The 22,670-nt window shown below is 44.9% G+C and overlaps 1 protein-coding gene across 1 annotated transcript in view; it reads left to right on the plus strand.

The window, feature by feature from the left end:
* Positions 1–4,467: 4,467 nt before the first annotated feature.
* The window catches only part of CDC5L (cell division cycle 5 like), a 61,580-nt gene continuing 43,377 nt past the window's right edge, over positions 4,468–22,670 (plus strand). Inside the window, exons 1-6 of the mRNA XM_068142965.1 lie at positions 4,468–4,616; positions 7,538–7,641; positions 8,527–8,688; positions 9,468–9,595; positions 10,279–10,378; positions 10,605–10,823. Coding sequence (XP_067999066.1) covers positions 4,572–4,616; positions 7,538–7,641; positions 8,527–8,688; positions 9,468–9,595; positions 10,279–10,378; positions 10,605–10,823 — 758 coding nt within the window. The 5' untranslated portion in view covers positions 4,468–4,571. The remainder of the gene's footprint in view (positions 4,617–7,537; positions 7,642–8,526; positions 8,689–9,467; positions 9,596–10,278; positions 10,379–10,604; positions 10,824–22,670) is intronic.

Raw genomic sequence — 22,670 nt, forward strand, 5'->3', positions numbered from 1 at the left:
ACCTCGAGGTTGCTCTCTGTTCCTTATGCACTGCACTGCACTGCACTTCACAGTAGGGAAATGTAAATGATTCTCAAGTCTGCCAAGTCACAGACATTTCAATATAAAGACATACTGGTTTTAAAATAAGGGCACAGGCTCTTCTTGGTTGAGGTTTGTTTGTTTGTTTTATTTTGTTTTTCATAGTTTCATAGTTTCATAGTTTCATTCAGGGTTGGAAGGGACCACAAGGATCATCTAGTTCCAACCCCCCTGCCATGGGCAGGGACACCCCACACTAGATCAGGCTGGACAGAGCCTCATCCAGCCTGCTCTTAAACACCCCCAGGGACGGGGCCTCGACCACCTCCCTGGACAACCCATTCCAGGGTTTCACCACTCTCATGGTGAAGAACCTCCTCCTCACATCCAGCCTGAATCTCCCCACCTCCAGCTTCATTCCATTCCCCCTAGTCCTATCACTACCTGATATCCTGAGAAGTCCTTCCCCTGCCTTCCTGTAGGCCCCCTTCAGATACTGGAAGGCGACAATTAGGTCACCTCGGAGCCTTCTCTTCTGCAGACTGTACAGCCCCAACTCCTTCAGTCTGTCCTCATAGGAGAGGTGCTCCAGCCCTCTGATCATCCTCGTGGCCCTTCTCTGGACACGTTCCAGCACCTCCACATCCCTCTTGTAATAGGGGCTCCAGAACTGGACACAGTACTCCAGGTGGGGTCTCACCAGGGCTGAGTAGAGGGGGAGGATCACCTCCCTCGACCTGCTAGCCACACTTCTCCTGATGCAGCCCAGGATCTGATTGGCTTTGCGGGCTGCAAGTGCACACTGAGAGCTCATGTTGAGCTTTTTGTCCACCAGCACCCCCAAGTCTCTCTCCTCAGGGCTATCCTCCAGCCAGTCACTGCCCAGCCTGTATTTGTGCCTGGGATTGCCTCGACCCAGATGCAGGACCCTGCACTTGCTCTTATTGAACTTCATGAGGTTGGCCTGTGCCCACCTCTCCAGCCTGTCAAGGTCCCTCTGGATGGCCTCCCTTCCCTCCAGCCTGTCTGCTGCACCACACAGCTTGGTGTCATCAGCAAACTTGCTGAGGGTGCACTCAATGCCACTGTCCATGTCCCCCACAAAGATGTTGAATAAGATAGGTCCCAGGACTGATCCCTGAGGGACTCCACTTGTCACTGGCCTCCACTGGGACATGGAGCCATTGACAGCCACTCTTTGGGTGCGGCCATCAAGCCAGTTCCTTATCCATCTAGTGGTCCACCAATCAAACCCATGTGTCACCAGTTTGGAGACCAGGATGTGGTGCGGGACAGTGTCAAAGGCTTTGCTCAGGTCCAGGTAAACGACATCAGTTGCTCGCCCCTCATCTATTAATTTTGTCACCTGCTCATAGAAGGCCACCAGGTTGGTCAGGCAGGATTTGCCCTTGGCAAAGCCATGCTGACTGTTCCCAATCACCTCTTCACTATTCTTTTGAGCGAGTAGTGACTCCAGGAGGATCTGTTCCATGATCTTTCCAGGCACAGAGGTGAGACTGACTGGCCTGTAGTTCCCTGGTTCCTCCTTCTTGCCCTTTTTGAAGATGGGGGCAATGTTTCCCCTTTTCCAGTCTGTGGGGACTTCACCAGACTGCCAGGACTTTTGAAATATAATAGAGAGGGGTTTAGCAACCTCATCTGCCAGTTCTCTCAGCACCCGTGGGTGTAACCCGTCGGGTCCCATGGACTTGAACACTTTCAGGTTCTTCAGATGATCACGAACCTGATCTGCACTTACAATGGGCAGTTCTTCCTCCCTGTCCCTGGCTTTGACTTCCATAACATCAGGAGTGTGGCTAGAGGCCCTTGCAGTGAAGACTGAGGTAAAGAAGTTATTAAGTACCTCAGCCTTTTCCTCATCACAGGTGACCATGTCACCATTTTCTTTTCTGAGGGGGCCCACACCTTCCCTAGTCTTCTTCTTCCCATTAATATACCTGTAAAAGTTCTTAGTATTCCCTTTAATCTCCCTGGCTAGATTCAACTCAAACTCTGCTTTGGCTTTCCTGACCAGGACTCTTGCTGCTCGGGCAGCTTCCTTGTATTCCCCCTGTTCTACCTGTCCTTCCCTCCACTTCCTGTAGAGTTTCCTTTTAAGTAATAGTGTGTCCAGTAGCTCCTTGCCCATCCAGGCAGGCCTCCTAGCATTCTTACCTGCTTTTCTCTTTGTTGGTACACAGAGCTCCTGGACACAGAGGAGGTGGTCCTTGAATACTGACCAGCTGTCCTGGGTCCCTCTTCCCTCCAGGGCTTTGTCCCATGACACTTTGGCTAGCAGATCCCTGAAGCGATCAAAATCTGCACGCCTAAAGTCTAGGGTCATGAGCTTGGAATACTTCCTCCTGATTGCCCTGAGGATGTTAAATTCAACTGCTTCATGGTCACTGCAGCCAAGGCCGTCTATGAGCCTCACATTGCTTACCAGCCCTTCCCTGTTGGTGAGAACAAGGTCCAGCATAGCACCATTTCTTGTTGGTTCCTCCACCATTTGGAGGAGGAAGTTGTCTTCTATGCAGTCCAGGAACATCCTGGATTGCTGGTGCCTTGCTGTGTTGTCCCTCCAGCAGATGTCCGGGTGGTTGAAATCACCCATGAGGACCAGGGCTTGTGACCTGGAAGCTGCTTCTATTTGCCTATGGAGGGCCTCATCTGCTTGGATCTGCTGGTCAGGTGGCCTGTAGGAGACCCCCACAGTAATATCTTCTTCCCCTGTCCTGCCTTTAATTTTGACCCATACACTCTCAACTAGCTTATCATCCCTCCCCAGTTGGAGCTCCACTGATTCCAACTGGCTATTGACATAGAGGGCAACACCTCCTCCTCTCCTTCCCTGCCTATCCTTCCTAAAGAGTTTATACCCATCTATGCCTACATCCCAGTCATGGGAATCATCCCACCAAGTTTCAGTAACAGCCACTATGTCGTGGCATCCCAGCAGCACAGTGGCACTTAACTCATCCTGTTTGTTGCCCAAGCTGCGCGCATTAGCATAGAAGCACTTCAGCTGGGCTGGCCCTGTCCTCCTCTTGTGACAAATCCCCTCGGTTTCCACAGAATGTCCTGGTGGATCATTCGTGGCTTGCCTCAGCGTAGCAAGTTGAGAGCCCTTACCAGCTCTCCTTCTCTCTACTGCTGGTGAGCTGCCCCTCTGTTTGTCACCAGCCAGCAGGAGACTATTAACCCCTTCCCCCTTCAAATCTAGTTTAAAGCCCTATCAATGAGCCCTGCCAATTCTTGCCCCAGGATTCTTATCCCACTCTGGGACAAGTGTGTCCCATGAGTTGTTTTCAGCTCAGGTGCCTTGAAAACCAGTCCATGATTGTGGAACCCAAAGCCCTGTCGATGGCACCAGCCCCTGAGCCATGAATTGATCTGTCGGCCCTTCCTCAGTGTGTCCTCATCCATTGCTGACGTTAGAGGGATGGCCGAGAACACGACTTGAGCCCCTGATCCCTTTAGCATTTGCCCTAAGGTTCTGAAGTCTTTCTTAATAGATTGTGAGCCTCTCATTGTTACATCGTCACTGCCCACCTGAAAGACCAGCAGTGGGTAGTAGTCTGAAGGACTCACGAGGTTGGGAATTCTATCTACAACATCTTTTACTTGGGCACCAGGGAGGCAGCTGACCGCTCTATGAAATGGGTCTGGTCTGCATATTGGGCCCTCTGTTCCCCTCAGTAGGGAGTCTCCTATGACGATGACCCTGCGAGGTTTCTTTTCTGGGTAAGTTTTGATGGCTGGCATGAGGCAACCTGTCATTCTTTTTTTGCTAGATGTTTCTCCCATTTTTATTTTTGCAGTTTAAATAAAAAATTCTTAAACTGTACTATGAGGTTACCTGTGCTTTATGGTAAAATGTAATGAGAACTCATGCTACTGACAACTTGAACAAACAAATGCCATTTTAGCTACTATGCATCTAAATAAGTAAATAAAAATAAAACAAGAGGTAAAAGTGGATATAGGTGAATCAGACCATGCTGCAATATGGGTAACCGCCAACCTGATTTATCTACAACAGAAGGAAGTACAATGGGTCTTAAACTTTGCTGTATGTTGCTATAGGCTACTCCCTCCATTTCCATTTGAGCTACAGTAAATGCACGTTTTTCTCAACCAGATACACTGTAAAGGTAACATTGATGAAATCCGATTTTCCTCTGCTGTCCCCTTCCCCGTTTGCGTCCGTTGGGGCTTTTGACAGAATTTGACGAGCTCTTGGTTTGTCTTCGAACGCGCCCGGGCCCTCCGGCGTGCGCACCTCCAGCCCACAGGTGGCGCTAGCGCAAAGCGCCGTCGGAAGAGGCGCAGCGCACAAGAGTCAGCACGCCTCCTGCCCCATTCGCTGGGTGGTACTGCAAGCGCTCCGCCGTGGCGGTTACCGTCTCCTTCGTGCGCCTGCGCAGGGAGTGCGCCTTTACCGCTCACTGCGCCTGTGCAGGGTCTCGGTCGGCCCCTCTGAGGCGAGCGGCGTTTCCTCGTTCTCATCGGTTTTTCTGCGCAGGTGTTCGAACCTCTTCGCCACCAAGATGCCGCGGATTATGATTAAAGGCGGTGTGTGGCGGAACACCGAGGTAGGATTCTGATGGCTTTAATCCCCGGCTCCCTCAAGAGCGGGGGCCTCAGCGTCTGACGTGTGGGGGGGCAGGTATACTGCGCCAGTGCGCAAGCACTGGTGGAGGGGTCTTGGTGCGCATGTGCGGGGGGTTCATGCAGTGTCGTCTGGTGGGGTGTTTTGTAACTGTGTGTGGCGGAATCGGGGGTTATCTGGGCTTTCTGTAACGGGATGTAGAAGGTTAGGCGTCTGCAGGCACTTGTGGCTCTGGTGGGCTTGATTCTTCAGCATTCTGGACCGTCCTCCTCGCCTCCTGCCCCACGGGGCAAAGGTTGTTTGATGTTTTCCCCGAAGTCTGCGTGTTGGGGAAGACAGGAAGCTCAGACATGCCTGTGTCCTGTCCCTGATCCCTGGAGAAACTGACCCCATAGGAGCTGGAAGGGGTGCATGTGATCTTCAGAGGTGTCCTGTTTGCAGGCTGGAATGTGTCTTATACTGCATAGGCAAGACCCTTATTGTACGAGAGAGCTGCAATCTCTTGAGTTTGAAGACGTTTCCAAATGCAGAAATGGTGAAGAGGGGTACGGGCTCTTCGTCTGCAACCTAGTGTTATGAACAGGGAAATCCATGTGTTGTTCCAAAAAAGAGTACAACCCCCCACCCCTGCTCGTTTTGCTGTCACATCCTTTCAGAACCACAAGTGATTGTGAAAAGTAAAATAGCACGAGAAATCAAGGATGTTAGCTTATTTAAAGCAAGAGGATGTACCTGGCACTGTATAAAATACAGAATTCTGTCACTGTATGCTCTGAAGATCCAGAAAGCAGTGGGAAAAACTAATAGAAGATAAATGTACTCTGTGCTGTATGTGCTTTTAACCACTTGAGCCATCTCAGCTACGTGCCAGGAGGCAACTGGATTGGAGATCAGCAGAGGATAAGAAGAACCACTGTGTGTTTATTCTGTTTCTATGGTCTCCCATAATTGATTCGTTTTGGTGATCTTTGATGGAAATAGCAGCATGTTAAATGGATCATTGTTTCACCCATTTTTATTCACCAGAGATGTAATAGTTCTCCTTGGTGCTGGTTTGTTTTTTTTTTTTAATTCACATTTTGATTTTACACACAACATAAAATTACAGAAAGCGCTGCCAGTTGTTCTCAGGTCATTAGTAAAATGACCAGTTATTTGCAAAAAGCCTATTTTATGTTCTCAGCATGGCTACTGCATGCTCTGTAACACCAAGTAAATAGATAATAATTTAAAAAAACAAACCCAAAACCACCAACAAGACCAAGGGATTTATTATTTGTTTTTAAGTGAAAATTACACGTATTATAGTCTTAGCAGTTGAAGCCAGAGCTCATCATCATCTTAGTGTTAAAGATGATGCATGGTCTGAGAGATGTTTGTGCCAGGCAGAATCACAGAATCAGAATCAACCAAGGTTGGAAGAGACCTCAAAGATCATCAAGTCCAACCTGTCACCACAGACCTCATGACTAAACCATGGCACCAAGTGCCATGTCCAATCCCCTCTTGAACACCTCCAGGGATGGTGACTCCACCACCTCCCTGGGCAGCCCATTCCAATGGCTAACGACTCTCTCAGTGAAGAACTTTCTCCTCACCTTGAGCCTAAACTTCCCCTGGTGCAGCTTGAGACTATGTCCACTTGTTCTGGTGCTGGTTGCCTAGGAGAAGAGACCAACCCCCTCCTGTCTACAACCACCCTTCAGGTAGTTGTAGACAGCATGTATGACTAGCATCTGCACTGTACCGCTGAACAGATTATGAACCCAACTGTGTGTCCTTACTGGATACAGAGAAGGAACATCTATGGTGGATAAGTCTGCAACATTAGGTTTGTTAATATACAACTTTCCGACCTGAGAGGAAATGAACTTGTTTTTCAGGGGGAAGGGGAGAGAAGAATAGATAGATTGGGATGGATGGGTGGATTGACAGACAATTTATAGGACTTTTAGTTTTGATCAAATCTCTTTGCACACTTCAGTGTGTTTGAGCAGCCTGACTCCCAAGCTGAATCCCTGATATTTTTATTTTATTTCCCCAGAATCATAGAATCAGTCAGGGTTGGAAGGGACCACAAGGATCATCTAGTTCCAATCCCCCTGCCATGGGCAGAGACACCTCACACTAGATCAGGCTGGCCAGAGCCTGATCCAGCCTGGTCTTAAACACCTCCAGGGATGGGGCCTCAACCACCTCCCTGGAAAACCCATTCCAGGGCTTCACCACTCTCATGGTGAAGAATTTCTTCCTCATGTCCAACCTAGCTTATAAGCTTTGGGATGAGGACTTTTGGATGTTGCATTCTGAAATGTAAAGTGATTTATTTAAAGATTTATGTACAAAAGAGAAAATAACTCTGAAATTCCTTCATTATTGTGATACTCTTTTTTTTTTTAACAACATATTCCATTGATAGGCAAATACTCCATTTGCATTAAATTACACAAACTAAAAGAAAACTTTATCAAATCATTTAAGACAGGCCACCCAGAGGTATCTTACCAAATTGTTTTTTTTTAACAATGTTGTTTCATTATTGTACAATCACTTCCCTACATCTTTGTTGCTGCCTTTCAAGGAAGACATACAGAATCTTTACAACCTGTGCATTAGAGAGCACTGAAAGCAACTGTTTTGGAAGTTCTGTTTGGTCTGTGAAGTTTGCCACAATAATCACAATGTGTCTTTTTCATTTAGTCTTTATTGATTTCCTTGTCAGGTAAGGTACAGTCCTCATTTACCCTGAGAATAAGTCATGGTAAAGCAGCAGCAGTGCTGTGCTGTTTCCCCTGTCTCAGGCCGTTAGATAAAATCCACCATCTTCCTCTCTGCATAACCTCAAACTTTGTTTTGCAAGTTCTTATGATCTATAACAGTTTGTTGGGTTTTTTTTTTTTGAAGGATGAGATTTTGAAAGCAGCTGTGATGAAATATGGCAAAAACCAGTGGTCCCGGATTGCTTCTTTATTACATAGAAAATCAGCCAAGCAGTGCAAAGCCAGATGGTAAGTGAGAAGTGTCAAGTCTGTGAATGAGATTTGTGACTAATGCTAATTTAGTAATTGCCACAGATTAGTTTATGTCTGCAGAGGAGCAGTAGTTTCAGATGGTTTGATTTCTGCTATTGTAGATATTTCAAATTCTGGTCACTTGAAAGTAATTTAAGAGAAGTGGCCAAATATTATTTTTGCCAGTGACTGCAGTGTTACCAAATGCAAGATCACTTAAAACTCTGTACATGCTTTTTACACGCTTTGAGTCAAGGAGTAGTACTGAGGAGGTAAAATTGTAAGATATTGATGTCTCTTACAGATAGTTTTCTAATTTTTCAAAATGAGAATTTGGCTTCAGGGTTAATGTTTGGGAATTGTGGACTGTGGTATTTCATTTTACATAAAAATAAAGCTTGAAAGTAATGTAAATCCACGCAGTACAAATCCATTTGCAAATCAGACTTAATCTCTTGAGTACTGAACTGTACATCTTTATTGGAATACTTCTGTATGAAAGTGGTGGTACTGCCACATTTAAAGATTATTAAGTTAACTGTTGAAGGATCCAGAGCAAACAAACTGTTTCTAGCACCTATGGTTGTTATGATTTTTACTTTTCTTTTTCTGGATTAATTTTGTGACTCTACTCTGCCAGAAAAGAGATGGGTCAAGGAAGAAGAGGCAATAATATCTGTGAGAAGTGGTGGATAAGTAATGCACTTTAAAGATTAAATGCATGTCATAAAAATAGTCTGGAGTAACATCATTTTGTGCAGAGAAAAACTTGCATGAAATTAGCATGACAAGATCTTGGGTAAACACTATTCTAAACTAATTCCAGACAAATAAATTCGTAGCTTGGATCTGTTGTTCTTATTTTATTTCACTTTTTAACAGGTACGAATGGCTTGACCCAAGCATCAAAAAGACAGAGTGGTCACGAGAAGAAGAGGAGAAACTGTTGCACCTGGCCAAGCTCATGCCAACCCAGTGGAGAACTATCGCCCCAATTATTGGGAGAACAGCTGCACAGTGTTTGGAGCACTATGAATTTCTGCTGTGAGTTACTGTATTACTGTGGGTGCCCACTAGTAAAATTTGTAGTGTTTGCTGCACAGGTGTGTCATTCCCTTCTTCTGAGGTACAGTGGTTTTGAGCTGACCAAGTCATTTTGTCAGCAAATCCTGAAGAACTGTTTCTTTTCAGTTAATGTGTCTGTCTTGAAAGAAGAAGCTTTTGGAACTTGTAGAGCAGACTTAAATAAAGATAGGTGTGCATTTTCTTGCTTCTGGTTGTTCTTGGTCAAGATTTATTTCAGGTTTATTTTAGTGTTTTTTGACTGACTGATCAGCACAAGTGGGTGTATAAGAAACACAAACCAGACGTAAAGCAGCTGTTGTTGGCTGAATGTGCAGCTGTCGTTTCTCTGTCTTGCAGAGGGTTTCTTTAGGCCAAGAGAAGGAAAGCAATGTCTTCCCTTCTGAGCTTTAATTCTGTTACCATTAAGTGTAAAAGCATAATGGGAAACACTTGAATGTTCATTTTTGTCACACTACCTGAATTCTTGTCCTTACTGTTAAAGATACCCAAGGAGAGTTCTCTGCTCTTAGCTATGTCAATATTCTATTTCATGGTTGTAAGGTAATTGTATCGGGCTTTTTTCCTGTGTCTGGTTAAAGATTGTGTAACTACTGTGTTCACGAACCTTTTCTGCAGGTACCTTTTTACAAGGTTACCTTGTTTTTTGATCAGACGTTGGGGATGTTTAAAGGATGGTTATTATGAGCCTGGAAGAAACCAAAGAGCCAATTGTGACATACACATAATGTGTTTTTTAGGGACAAAGCTGCTCAGAGAGACAATGAAGAAGAAACTGCTGACGATCCTCGGAAACTTAAACCTGGAGAAATTGATCCAAATCCTGAAACCAAACCAGCTAGACCAGATCCTATTGACATGGACGAAGGTAAGATGGAAGTTCGTTTACTGTTTTTTACAGCGATCTGATCTCTTAGTTTCTCTGTTTTACACAGCCTCTCAGTTTGTTTTTTTTTTCTCTGCTTCCCAGATAATTTTTTTCATACAGATTTGGTCTTACATTTGTATCTGGTCAGTCAGTTACTCTTTTCCATTTTTCTTTTTCTTTTCTGTTGTGTTTTCTGCCTCCTAACATATCTTCATCATCTCTTACCATGACTGACTGTTCTTCGCTTTGACAAGTGCTCTGCTTGTTTGCATTCATATTTCTGTATCCTCATATTTTCCCATTGGCTCATACCACTCAGAAGAGTGTATGTGCTGAAGCAAAAGAGAACTATGTGTGTTCTTTAATACAGTACCCTCAGATGAAGAAGGTGTAAATGAAATGATAATTTCCTGAGTGTGGTCAGTTTGCTTCTATGTAGATATTTTGATTTGCGGTAGATGTTAGTTGAATTGTTTCCAACTTTAAGAAAAAAAGTCTTCCTTTCATCTGGCCAATGATTTAGAAAATATATTGGAACATCTTGGAGAGAACAGAAGCAGAACGCCTGTGAAAACATGGATTAATTAATCTTTTAATGATTGCTTTCTGATCTTAATCTCGCTTTTTCCCTTACTCCCATCTTAAGTGTGGATTCACAGCTGTATTTATCTGTTCTATTGTAGATGAACTTGAAATGCTGTCTGAAGCTAGAGCTCGTCTGGCTAATACACAGGGAAAGAAGGCCAAACGAAAAGCAAGAGAGAAGCAATTGGAAGAAGCTAGGTAAACTGCTTCATATACTAGGACTGCTTTTGTTGACTCTGGAGCATTTACAATACATAAATGCAGGCACAGCCTTAGGTTTGAATCAGACATTTTGTTAGCATTCCCATTATCTGCATATGTGCAGCCCTGTCTCAGCAGCAACTGATTTTAGTATCAGATCTTGGGATACAGGAGCCTCCTCTAGGAATGCATTTGAAATGATGTACTGTTCCTGTTTGTTTAGACGTCTTGCTGCTCTTCAGAAAAGGCGAGAACTTCGGGCTGCTGGAATTGAGATCCAGAAAAAAAGAAAGAAGAAGAGAGGTGTGGATTATAATGCAGAAATTCCCTTTGAAAAGAAGCCTGCCCCTGGTTTTTATGATACCTCAGAGGAAAATTACCAGTCCTTGGATGCGAATTTCAGGAAGCTGCGTCAGCAAGATCTGGATGGAGAATTAAGATCGTAAGTGTGTGTTATACTAAGGAGAGAAGAATATATTTGAAAACTCCCTTTGAGAATGTCTGAAGTACAACATGGGCAGGAATTGTGTTTTCTGTGGTGCAGATAGCAGTGCAGATTGCTTCTGCCCTTTCAGTGTCCTGTAATTTTTTCTGTTTCCAAAAGTTAACATTTTGGGGGGGCGGGAAATTAATTTCATCATGTACATTCTTGCTCTTCAAAGGGAAGAGAAATGGGTTCTCAAGTCCTACAACTGCTGGAGAAAAAGCAACTGTTCATATGTGTGACCGTTTGAGGCTGTGCCTTTAAGAAAGGGACAGTGCTGGGACACTCTGGCTGAATGTTTTGTAAAGAAAAGACAGGTCTAAACGAATTTCATTGGTGGATTGGCAGAATGCAGTTTTAAGTTTAGTGCAGCTGGAGTTTTTTCTCAGTTCGCTACTTTCCTTCTCCCTTCCAGCTTGTCCGCTTCTGGGCTCCTAGCCAGAACGACCTTGGACACCAGATAAGCACTAATCACTAATACTGCATGTGCTTTTAAGGCCTAACCAAATTTTCATCCTTATTAATTACCTTTTCTTTCTCTCTAGCCCTTTTTGGGAAAAAAGGGAGGTAGGGGGAGAGAAGGGGGTACGGGGGGGAACCCTCCTCTGTCCGGAGGAGGGAATTTTGTTCCTGTATTCTTGGGTTTTTTTATACTTTGCTGTATATTTCTGTATATATATTGTAAATACTGTATATATTGTATATATAACCTGTTTTTCCACATTGCTTGTAAAATATAGCATTCCTTTTGCTTCTCCGGCTGAGTTAGCTGTGTTTTTTTTCCTCTTTGTGGGGGAGAGAAAGCTAGGCCTTCTCTCTCAACCCACCACATTTCTTTTTGGCACCCAATGTGGGGCTTGGGGATAATTAGCTTGATTTATTGCTTGCTTGACTCGGAGAAGCAAACGTGAAGGTGTTTTGGATTTTGGAGCATCTGTTCTTCTCAGTTTTTGGGGTTCTGATCTACAAATATTGTTAAGGTTTAATTCTGGATCAAATAGGTAAATATCTAATGCAGAAAACTTATTTATGGTTTATGTATAAAATCCAGCTTCTATATGACCACTGTCTGGGATTCTTTTGGCTTACCAGATACAGGAATGTGACCTCTAGCACTCTCCCGATTGAGATAAGGCAGTTTAAGATTCCAGTAGGTGAAAGAGTAATTTTAAGTGATGGCTGGGATCCAAAGCTAATTTTTTTGATGTTTGTAATCCTGCTATCGGTGATAATTAATGTGTATTTGTTATATTCCTTGTGCCAGGAGAGAAAAGTATCTAAGGCCTGCTTCATTATTAAGCATAGATCAAAGAAGAGGCGGCGTACTTCTGGGTCAGCCCCAGAGACGTCCAGTGATGAAGAGAGTGGAGAATCTGTGTCAGTTAAAGATAAAGCTAAAAAGTCTATTGGAAAGGCTGATTTGAACGGTTCTGTTGCTGATTCTGGCAAGCAGCCAGGGGCGGCGGCAGCTTCCAACATGGCGGCTCCCCCGTCTTCTTTGTCTGCCATTAACGAGGCAAAGTCATTTCCGCCCTCCTTCTCAGCAGGACTGGAAGCCCCCTCCAAAGCAGCTGATCTGTGTCAAAACCTGTCAGATTCTGTTAAGGCAGCTGTAAATTCAAACGCAGCTCCAATTAGGCAAGTAGCAGTTTTAAAGACTAGAAGTGGAAAGGCCAAAGCTGATCCAGGAGCTAATGGGGGAGAAGAGCAGGAGACTGATCCTGGTAAGGGAACTTCGACTAGAAAAGATCCTGCTGAGGAGGAAGAGAAGGTTTGTTTTAAAGATGTAGCGGAGTTAGTGAGATCAACACAGGATGGAGATGCAGCTAGGACAGCAGCTAGCAGTGGTGCTTCTCAGCTTAGAGAGATCCTTAGGAGAGTGACAGCAGGATTATTGGGACAACAAGTAGAGGAAGATGTGATAGATGGGCAAGCAGATGACCTTCAGGGATGTTCTTCACCTTGTGAAGAGGTTTGCAACGTCCATAAAGATTACATCAGAGCAGATAAGGAGCCAGTTCTAGCTTGGCTTAGTAGATGTTATGATACAGGTGCTCCAACTCTAATGGTTGGAGACAAGTCAGCAGCTCAGCTAGGAACTCTCTCGAGGGATAATGGAATAGATAGACATCTAGGCAAGGCTCTCGGTATGGTTAATCTGTGGATACGCCTTTTAATGGCGGTTGCCCTGAGATACCCTTCCTGAGATGATCTTCCATGGAATCCTAAACCCTGGACTACCATAGATGAGGGAATGAAGTGCCTGAGAGAATTTGCTGTTAGAGAGATACTCTATGGTGAACATGAAACTCTGAATCCTGATGACATTCCTGTAGGAACTGGTCTTGCTAAAAAGCTCATCAAGCTTGCTCCTTCTAATTATGCAAACATTCTGGCAAACAGAATTGTGTCAAGAAATTATGGTGGAGCTCCTCCTACGGTTGGCCAATTCAGTGATCAAATGAGACAATTGGAGGATAGCATGACATGCGTTTCTTGGGTTTCAGCCATAGAAACTCTGTCTGGAAAAACTGAGAATTGCATGAAAGAGCTGAAAGATTCCATATAACAATTGGCACCAAGAGACAATTCTAATTCTTCCTCCATGTGGATACAAGTTTCATCTGTGAGGAATAGATGTCCTCCAAGGAGGTCATTCCAAAACAGATCAAACCAGACCACCAAGGCAGTCACGTAGGATTATTTGGATAACTCTGTGTGATCAGTTTGGTGAGAACATGAACAGGTGGGATGGCCAACCAACTTCTAATCTTTTCAGGAGACTGAGGGAACTGCAAAGTGGCAGAACACGAGGTAGCAATACCAGAAGGGTAGCTGTTACCACATCACCCACCAGCCCTTCCCTGTTGGTGAAGAGGAGGTCAAGCATAGACTTGCCCCTGTGTTGCAGTTTGAGCTGGGTGCCCCCTGAAATGTTTAATTCCTGTGTCCAGAAGTCCAGCCCAGAGGGATGGACAGAGGAAATTATGTAGTATTTCCTACAACAATTCTTTGCATCACTATTGTGGCCGGTTGACGTTGCCCCCTTAAGAAAGGGAATATGGTGGACGGAAGTTGGTAAACGGAAGGAATAGTCTAACCTAATTTCATTGGGAGAGTGGGAGGAAGCACCTTCGGAACTGGGAGTGAACTGGACATTTCCAGGACTTTTCTATTAGTCTTGCTTCCGCCTTTTCTTCGTGCAGCAGCTCTGTCTCTGTGCTGGGCTTTCTGCCAAGGCCTCGGCCTTGAAGACAGATAAAGGCCGGTATATTAACTCCCTTCCAATTAACACGAACTGCTTCTAACTTTTTTTTCCTCTCTTTTCTTTCTCTTTCTATCCCATTCTGGGGAAAGGGGGGGGAGAGAGGGGAGAGCGGAGGTGGGGGACCCCTCTGCCGAGGGGGGTCACTCTCATTTCTGTGTTACTCTGTTGTATATCTTTGTATATATTGTAGATATTGTAAATTTGTAAATATTCCCCTGCATTCCCTACATTGCTTTGTAAATATAGCTCCACTGCTTTGCTAATTCAGCTTGCGAGTTTTTTTTTCCTTTCCCTTCAAGTTTCTTTCCCTTTACCTTACAAGAGGGAAGGGAGGAGGCTTCTTGGCCTTACCCTTCCAAACCCACCACATTTTTTTTTTTATTGGCGTACCCAACGTGTGGCAGATAATTAGTTCAATTTATTATTTGATTGATTTAGTGTTTTCCAGCTGAATTAGCAAACATGAAGGTATTGTGGTTTGTGGAGCGATTATTCTTTTCAATTTTTGGGGCTCTGGTTTACAGGTATTGTTTGGGTTTGATTTTGGATTACCTGGGTAAATATTTGGTGCGGACAATTTATATGTGGGTTATGTATAGAGTTAAATTATGGTATGGAAAATGTATTCATTTCCTATGGCCAGTGAGATACAGGAATGTTACCTCCACCACTCTCCCAACTGAGATAAAGGGTTTTAAGATTCCGCCTGAGGAGAGAGTAACTTTAGGTGATGCCTGGGATCCAAAGGTGATTTATTTGGTGTGTATAATTCTGCTGCTGGTGATAACTAATGTGTATTCTCTGTATTCCTGGCGTCGGGAGAAAAAGGTGTCCAGAGCTTGTTTTGTTATTAAAACTAGATCAAAAAGAAAACGCCGTGGCTCTCGATCAGTCCCAGAGTCATCTAGTGACGAAGACTGTGCAGAACCCGTGTCAGTCAAAAAGAAGGCTAAAAAGTTAATTGGTAAGGCAGCTCTAAATGACTTTGCTGATTCTGGTAAGCAGCCAAGGGCATCGGCTGGTATCAACATGGCACCTACTCCTTCTCCCACTCCTTCTCCTTCTTCTTCTTCTCCGTCGGCCAGTAATGGAGCAACGTCACTTCCACCCACTCTCTCGGTGGGACCGGAAGTCACTGCCCCAGCAGCTGATTTATCTCAGGACTTGTCAGCTTCTATTAAGGTGGCTGTAAATTCAAACACAGCTCCAGTTAAGGTGGCTCCTTTAAAGACTAGAGCTGGAAAGGGCAAAGATGGAGAAGAAGAGGAGGAGACTGATCCTGGTGAGGGGCCCTCTATTCTAAAAGATCACAGTATCACAGTATCACAGTATCACTTAGGTTGGAAAGGACCTCGAGGATCATCGAGTCCAACCTATCAACACAGACCCCATGACTAGACCATGGCACCAAGTGCCACGTCCAATCTCCCCTTGAACGCCTCCAGGGTCGATGACTCAACCACCTGAGATCCTGCTCAACCATCCTGCTCAGGAGGAAGAGAAGGTTTGTTTTAAAGATCTAGCTAACCTAGTGAGATCAAAGCAGGATAGAGATGAAGTTAGGAAGGCAGCTGGCAAAGGTGGTTCTCAGATTAAAGAGATCCTTAGGAGAATGACAGCAGGATTATATGGGCAAAGAATTCAGGGAGATGAAGATGGAGATGATATTTCAGACTGTTCTTCGCCCCGGGAGTAATTGCGAAATGTCCGTAAAGATTTCACCAGGGCAGATAAGGAGCCAGTTCTAGCTTGGCTTAGTAGGTGTTATGATACAGGTGCTTCAGCTCTAACAGTTGGAGACAAGTCAGCAGCTCAGTTAGGAAATCTCTCAAGGGACAATGGAATAGATAGACATCTAGGCGAAGCTCTCGGTAAGGTTAATCTTTGGATACGCCTTTTAATGGCGGTTGCCCTGAGATACCCTTCCCGAGATGATCTTCCATGGAATCCTAAACCCTGGACTACCATAGATGAGGGAATTAAGCGCTTGAGAGAATTTGCTGTTAGAGAGCTACTCTATGGTGAACATGAAACTCTGAATCCTGATGACATTCCTGTGGGTATTGGTCTTGCTAAAAAGATCATCAAACGTGCTCCTTCTAATTATGCAAACATTCTGGCAAGCAGAATTGTGTCAAGAAGTTATAGTGGAGCTTCTCCCACGGTTGGCCAATTCAGTGATCAAATGAGACAATTGGAGGATAGCATGACACGTGGTTCTTTGGTTTCGGCCATTAAAACTATGTCTGGTGATATACAGAATTGCATAAGAGAGTTAAAAGATGAATTTAGAAATTCCATATCCCAATTGGCACAAAGGGATAATTTCAATTCTTCCTCCAGATGGGTACAAGTTTCATCTGTGAGGAATACACGTCCTCCAAGGAGGTCATTCCAAAACAGGACATTCCAAAACAGACCACCAAGGCAATCACGTAGAACTATTTGGATAACTCTGCGTGATCAGTTTGGTGAGGACATGAACCGCTGGGATGGCCAACCAACTTCTAATCTTTTCAGGAGACTGAGGGAATTGCAAAGTGGCAGAACCCAAGGTAGCAATACCAGAAGGGTAGCTGTTACTTCCACAGTTCCCCAGAACAACTCTTATGGCTCCAATAGTGGCTCCAGTTATAACATGCAAAGTTATAACCCTGCACAATATGTGCAATGCACATGTGCGCATGTTCCCCATAACTAGGGGTGCCCTGCCTCCCGCCAGGGGGAGGAGAGGGATAACAGAGATAACAGAATCTATTGGGATGTGTACATCCAGTGGCCTGGCACTTCACAATTTCGGAAGTACAGGGCCTTGGTTGACACAGGAGCTCAGTGCACCATAATACCATCAAATTATCAGGGATCAGAGTCTATAACTATTCTGGGAGTCACTGGTGGATCTCAAGAGTTAAGTAAGGTAGAGGTTAATATAAGTTTAACTGGTAAACAATGGAGGAAGCATACAGTTGTGACCGGACCTGATGCACCTTGTATTTTGGGAATTGATTTCTGAGAGAAGGGCGTTTCAAAGACCCTAGAGGTTACAAATGGGCTTTTGGAGTAGCTTCAATAGAAATTGATGGACAAAAATTGAAGCTGTCTGCCAGACCTGAGCTTTCTGATGAATCTGCAGTTGTGGGACAACATAAGATACAGGACATTCAATTGCCAGTTGCTTCTCAGACTGTGCATCACAGACAATACAGAACCAACCGTGACTCTTTGTTGCCCATCCCGAATCTGATTCGTCAGTTGGAGAGTCAGAAAGTCATCAGCAAAACTCATTCACCTTTCAACAGTCCAGTGTGGCCTGTGCGGAAGCAGAATGGAGACTGGCGTGTGACGGTAGACTACCGAGCCCTAAATGAAGTGACACCACCTATGAGTGCAGCAGTACCAGACATGATGGAGCTACAGTATGAGCTGGAATCCAAAGAGGCCAAATGGTATGCTACCATAGACATTGCTAATGCATTTTTCTCTATTCCCATAGCAGAGGAATGCAGGCCTCAGTTTGCTTTCACCTGGAGAGGAATCCAGTACACCTTCAACAGACTGCCAATGGGCTGGATCCACAGCTCAAGCATCTGTCATGCAGTGATCCACGATGCTCTGGAGAAAGGCGGTGCTCCAGAACACATCCAGTTCATCGATGATATCATCGTCTGGGGTAAAACTGCTGAGGAAGTCATCGAGAAAGGTAACAAAATCATTGACATTCTTCTGAATGCAGGTTTTGCCATCAAGCGAGACAAGGTGAAAGGACCTACCACAGAGATTCAGTTCCTGGGAGTGCGGTGGCAGGATGGACGCCGACACATTCCAGTGGATGTGGTAAATAGAGTCTCTAACATGGCAAATCCCACAAACAAGCAAGAGACCCTACGTTTCTTAGGGACAGTGGGATTTTGGAGACTACACATGCCTGGATACAGTCAGATTGTGAAACCTCTGTATGATGTGACTCGAAAGAGAAACCATTTCCACTGGGGACCTGAACAACAAGCAGCCTTTGACCTGATAAAGCAAGAAGTGATTCAAGCAATGGGTCTGGGACCTGTCCGAGACGGTCCAGACATTAAGAACATTTTGTACACGGCTGCAAGTGACAATGGTCCAACCTGGTGCTTGTGGCAAAAAGCTCCAGGTGAGACACGTGGACGACCTCTTGGTTTCTGGAGTCTAGGTTACAGAGGTTCAGAGGCTAATTATACTCCAACAGAGAAAGAAATTTTAGCTGCCTATGAAGGAGTAAAAGCATCTTCTGAAGTGATCGGGACTGAATCACAACTTCTTCTAGCTCCCAGATTACCAGTTTTGAATTGGATGTTCAAAGGCAAAGGTTCCACACCACATCATGCCACAGACTCAACCTGGTCCAAGTGGATGGCTCTGATAACACAGAGAGCTCGAATGGGAAATCTTGAAAGACCTGGTCTAGTGGAGGTGATCTCAAGTTGGCCTGAAGGTATCAACTGTGCTAAACCTCCAGAGGAGAAAGTGACTCGTGCTGAGGAAGCTCCTCCTTACAATGACCTTTCTGATGATGAAAAGAAATATGCTTTGTTCACAGATGGTTCCTGTCGTCTTGTTGGAAACAAGAGAAGGTGGAAGGCTGCAGTGTGGAGTCCAACACGCCGAGTTGCAGAGGCGAAAGATGGAGAAGGAGAATCCAGTCAGTTTGCAGAGGTAAAATCTGTCCAGCTAGCTCTCGACGTAGCTGAAAGTGAGAGATGGCCAAAGCTTTATCTCTACACCGACTCATGGATGGTAGCCAATGCTCTATGGGGTTGGCTAAAGAACTGGAAGAAGAGTATTTGGCAGAGGAAAGGAAAACCCATTTGGGCAGCCAACCTGTGGCAGGACATTGCTGATCGAATCGAGAGAATTCCAGTGAAAGTGAGACACATTGATGCACACATTCCTAAGAGTAAAGCTACTGAGGAACAGCAACACAACCATCAGGCAGATCTAGCTGCAAGAGTTTCTCAAGTAGACATGGACTCTAATCTTGATCTCGACTGGAAACACCAAGGTGAGATATTCTTAGCTCTGTGGGCTCATGATTCGTCAGGACATCAAGGCAGAGATGCAACATACCATTGGGCTCGTGACAGATCCATAGACATTTCCATGGATGCTATCACACAAGTCATCCATGACTGTGACATTTGTGCTGCTATTAAGCAGGCAAAACAACTTAAGCCCTTGTGGTATGGTGACAGATGGTCCAAGTACAAGTATGGTGAAGCTTGGCAGATTGACTACATCACTCTACCACATTCTCGTTCTGGTAAGCAATACGTGCTTACTATGGTAGAGGCAAACACTGGATGGCTGGAAACTTATCCAGTTCCACATGCAACTGCACGCAACACCATTCTCGGTCTGGAGAGACAGATCCTGTGGAGACATGGAACTCCAGAAAGGACTGAGTCAGACAATGGAACTCATTTCAAGAACAACCTTGTAAAGAACTGGGCAAAAGAACACGGTATTGAGTGGATATTCCACATTCCCTACTATGCACCAGCTTCAGGGAAGATTGAACGCTACAATGGTTTGTTGAAGACCACTCTCAAAGCCATGGGAGTTGGATCTTTGAAGAACTGGGAAAAACATTTAGCACAAGCAACCTGGCTGGTAAATAGTAGAGGTTCAGTGAACCGAGCTGGACCTGCACATTCAGATTTGCTACGGAAAGTAGAAGGTGATAGAGTTCCTGTTGTTAGAGAAAAGAATCTGTTAGGTAAAACTTTTTGGGTATTTTCACCCTCAGGAGAGGCTAAACCTGTCCGAGGGGTGGTTTCAGCTGAAGGTCCGGGTCACCCTTATTGGGTAATGCAAGAGAATGGTGAAATTCAGTGTATTCCACAAAGAAATTTAACTTTAGCTGAAAGAAGTTAATTTCAAACTGTTGTACAGCTACATCGCGTCCAAAGGAAGAATCAACGAGGAATCTATGGTGCACGAACCCTGAGATCCCTGAGAGCCCTGAGTCAACTAAGAGACCCTGAGATATCCCTGTTTCCCTTTTCTTCGCTTCGTCGGTGAAGGAATGAACTGTTTTCCATTTTTCTCATTTTCTGATTTTCTTGGACTTTTGAATCATCTACATCTGAGCATAGCCGGAATGGACTATGAACTTTGCTCACGAACTGTAAATATCGTTTTGGATTGGATGGACAGTATGAACAGCCAATGAAATTGTTTAGAAGGGGTGGACTGTGGCCGGTTGACGTTGCCCCCTTAAGAAAGGGAATATGGTGGACGGAAGTTGGTAAACGGAAGGAATAGTCTAAACTAATTTCATTGGGAGAGTGGGAGGAAGCACCTTCGGAACTGGGAGTGAACTGGACATTTCCTGGACTTTTCTGTCAGTCTTGCTTCCGCCTTTTCTCCGTGCAGCAGCTCTGTCTCTGTGCTGGGCTTTCTGCCGAGGCCTCGGCCTTGAAAACAAGATACCAGGCCTGTATATTAACTCCCTTCCAATTAACACGAACTGCTTCTAACTTTTTTTTCCTCTCTTTTCTTTCTCTTTCTATCCCATTCTGGGGAAAGGGGGGGGAAAGAGGGGAGAGCGGAGGTGGGGGACCCCTCTGCCGAGGGGGGTCACTCTCATTTCTGTGTTACTCTGTTGTATATCTTTGTATATATTGTAGATATTGTAAATTTGTAAATATTCCCCTGCATTCCCTACATTGCTTTGTAAATATAGCTCCACTGCTTTGCTAATTCCGCTTGTGAGTTTTTTTTTCCTTTCCCTTCAAGTTTCTTTCCCTTTACCTTACAAGGGGGAAGGGAGGAGGCTTCTTGGCCTTACCCTTCCAAACCCACCACATTTTTTTTTTATGAAATGTTTACTTCCTGTGTCCAGATGTCCAGCCCAGAGGGATGGACACAGAAAATTATGTAGTATTTCCTACAACACTTCTTTGCATCACTATAATTCTTTGCATCAGCTTTCTGATGAATCTGCAGTTGTGGGACAACACAAGATACAGGACATTAAATTGCCGGTTGCTTCTCAGACTGTGCATCACAGACAATACAGAACCAACCGTGACTCTCTGTTGCCCATTCAGAATCTGATTCGTCAGTTGGAGAGTCAGAAAGTCATCAGCAAAACTCATTCACCTTTCAACAGTCCAGTGTGGCCTGTGCGAAAGCAGAATGGAGACTGGCGTCTGACAGTGGACTACCGAGCCCTAAATGAAGTGACACCACCTATGAGTGCAGCAGTACCAGACATGATGGAACTCCAGTATGAGCTGGAATCCAAAGAGGCCAAATGGTATGCTACCATAGACATTGCTAATGCATTTTTCTCTATTCCCATAGCAGAGGAAGGCATGCCTCAGTTTGCTTTCACCTGGAGAGGAATCCAGTACACTTTCAACAGATTGCCAATGGGCTGCATCCACAGCTCAAGCATCTGTCATGCAGTAATCCACGATGCTCTGGAGAAAGGTGGTGCTCCAGAACACATCCAGTTCATCGATGATATCATCGTCTGGGGTAAAACTGCTGAGGAAGTCTTTGAGAAAGGTAACAAAATCATTGACATTCTTCTGAATGCAGGTTTTGCCATCAAGCGAGACAAGGTGAAAGGGCCTACCACAGAGATCCAGTTTCTGGGAGTGCGGTGGCAGGATGGACGCCGACACATTCCAGTGGATGTGGTAAATAGAGTCTCTACCATGGCAAATCCCACAAACAAGCAAGAAACCCTACTTTTCTTGGGGATAGTGGGATTTTGGAGACTGCACATTCCTGGATACAGTCAGATTGTGAAACCTCTGTATGATGTGACTTGAAAGAGAAAGTTTCCACTGGGGACCTGAACAACAAGCAGCTTTTGACCAAATAAAGCATGAGGTAGTTAAAGCAGTGGGTCTGGGACCTGTCCGAGATGGTCCAGGCATTAAGAACATTTTGTACATGGCTGCAAGTGACGATGGTCCAAGCTGGTGCTTGTGGCAAAAAGCTTCAGGTGAGACACGTGGATGACCTCTTGGTTTCTGGAGTCGAGGTTACAGAGGTTCAGAGGCAAATTATACTCCAACAGAGAAAGAGATTCTAGCTGCCTATGAAGGAGTAAAAGCATCTTCTGAAGTGATCGGGACTGAATCACAACTTCTCTTAGCTCCCAGATTACCAGTTTTGAATTGGATGTTCAAAGGCAAAGGCTCCACACCACATCATGCCACAGACTCAACCTGGTCTAAGTGGATGGCTCTGATAACACGGAGAGCTCGAATGGGAAATCTTGAAAGGCCTGGTCTAGTGGAGGCGATCTCAAGTTGCCCTGAAGGTACCAACTGTGCTAAACCTGCAGAGGAGAAAGTAACTCGTGCTGAGGAAGCTCCTCCTTACAATGACCTTCCTGATGATGAAAAGAAATATGCTTTGTTCACAGACGGTTCCTGTCGTCTTGTTGGAAAGAAGCAAAGGTGGAAGTCTGCAGTGTGGAGTCCAACACGCCGCATTGCAGTGGCAAAGAATGGAGAAGGAGAATCCAGTCAGTTTGCAGAGGT

Source organism: Melanerpes formicivorus, unplaced genomic scaffold (genome assembly GCF_026170545.1).
Source record: "Melanerpes formicivorus ecotype bairdi unplaced genomic scaffold, bMelFor1.0.p_v2 SCAF_9, whole genome shotgun sequence".
Lineage (NCBI taxonomy): Eukaryota > Metazoa > Chordata > Aves > Piciformes > Picidae > Melanerpes > Melanerpes formicivorus.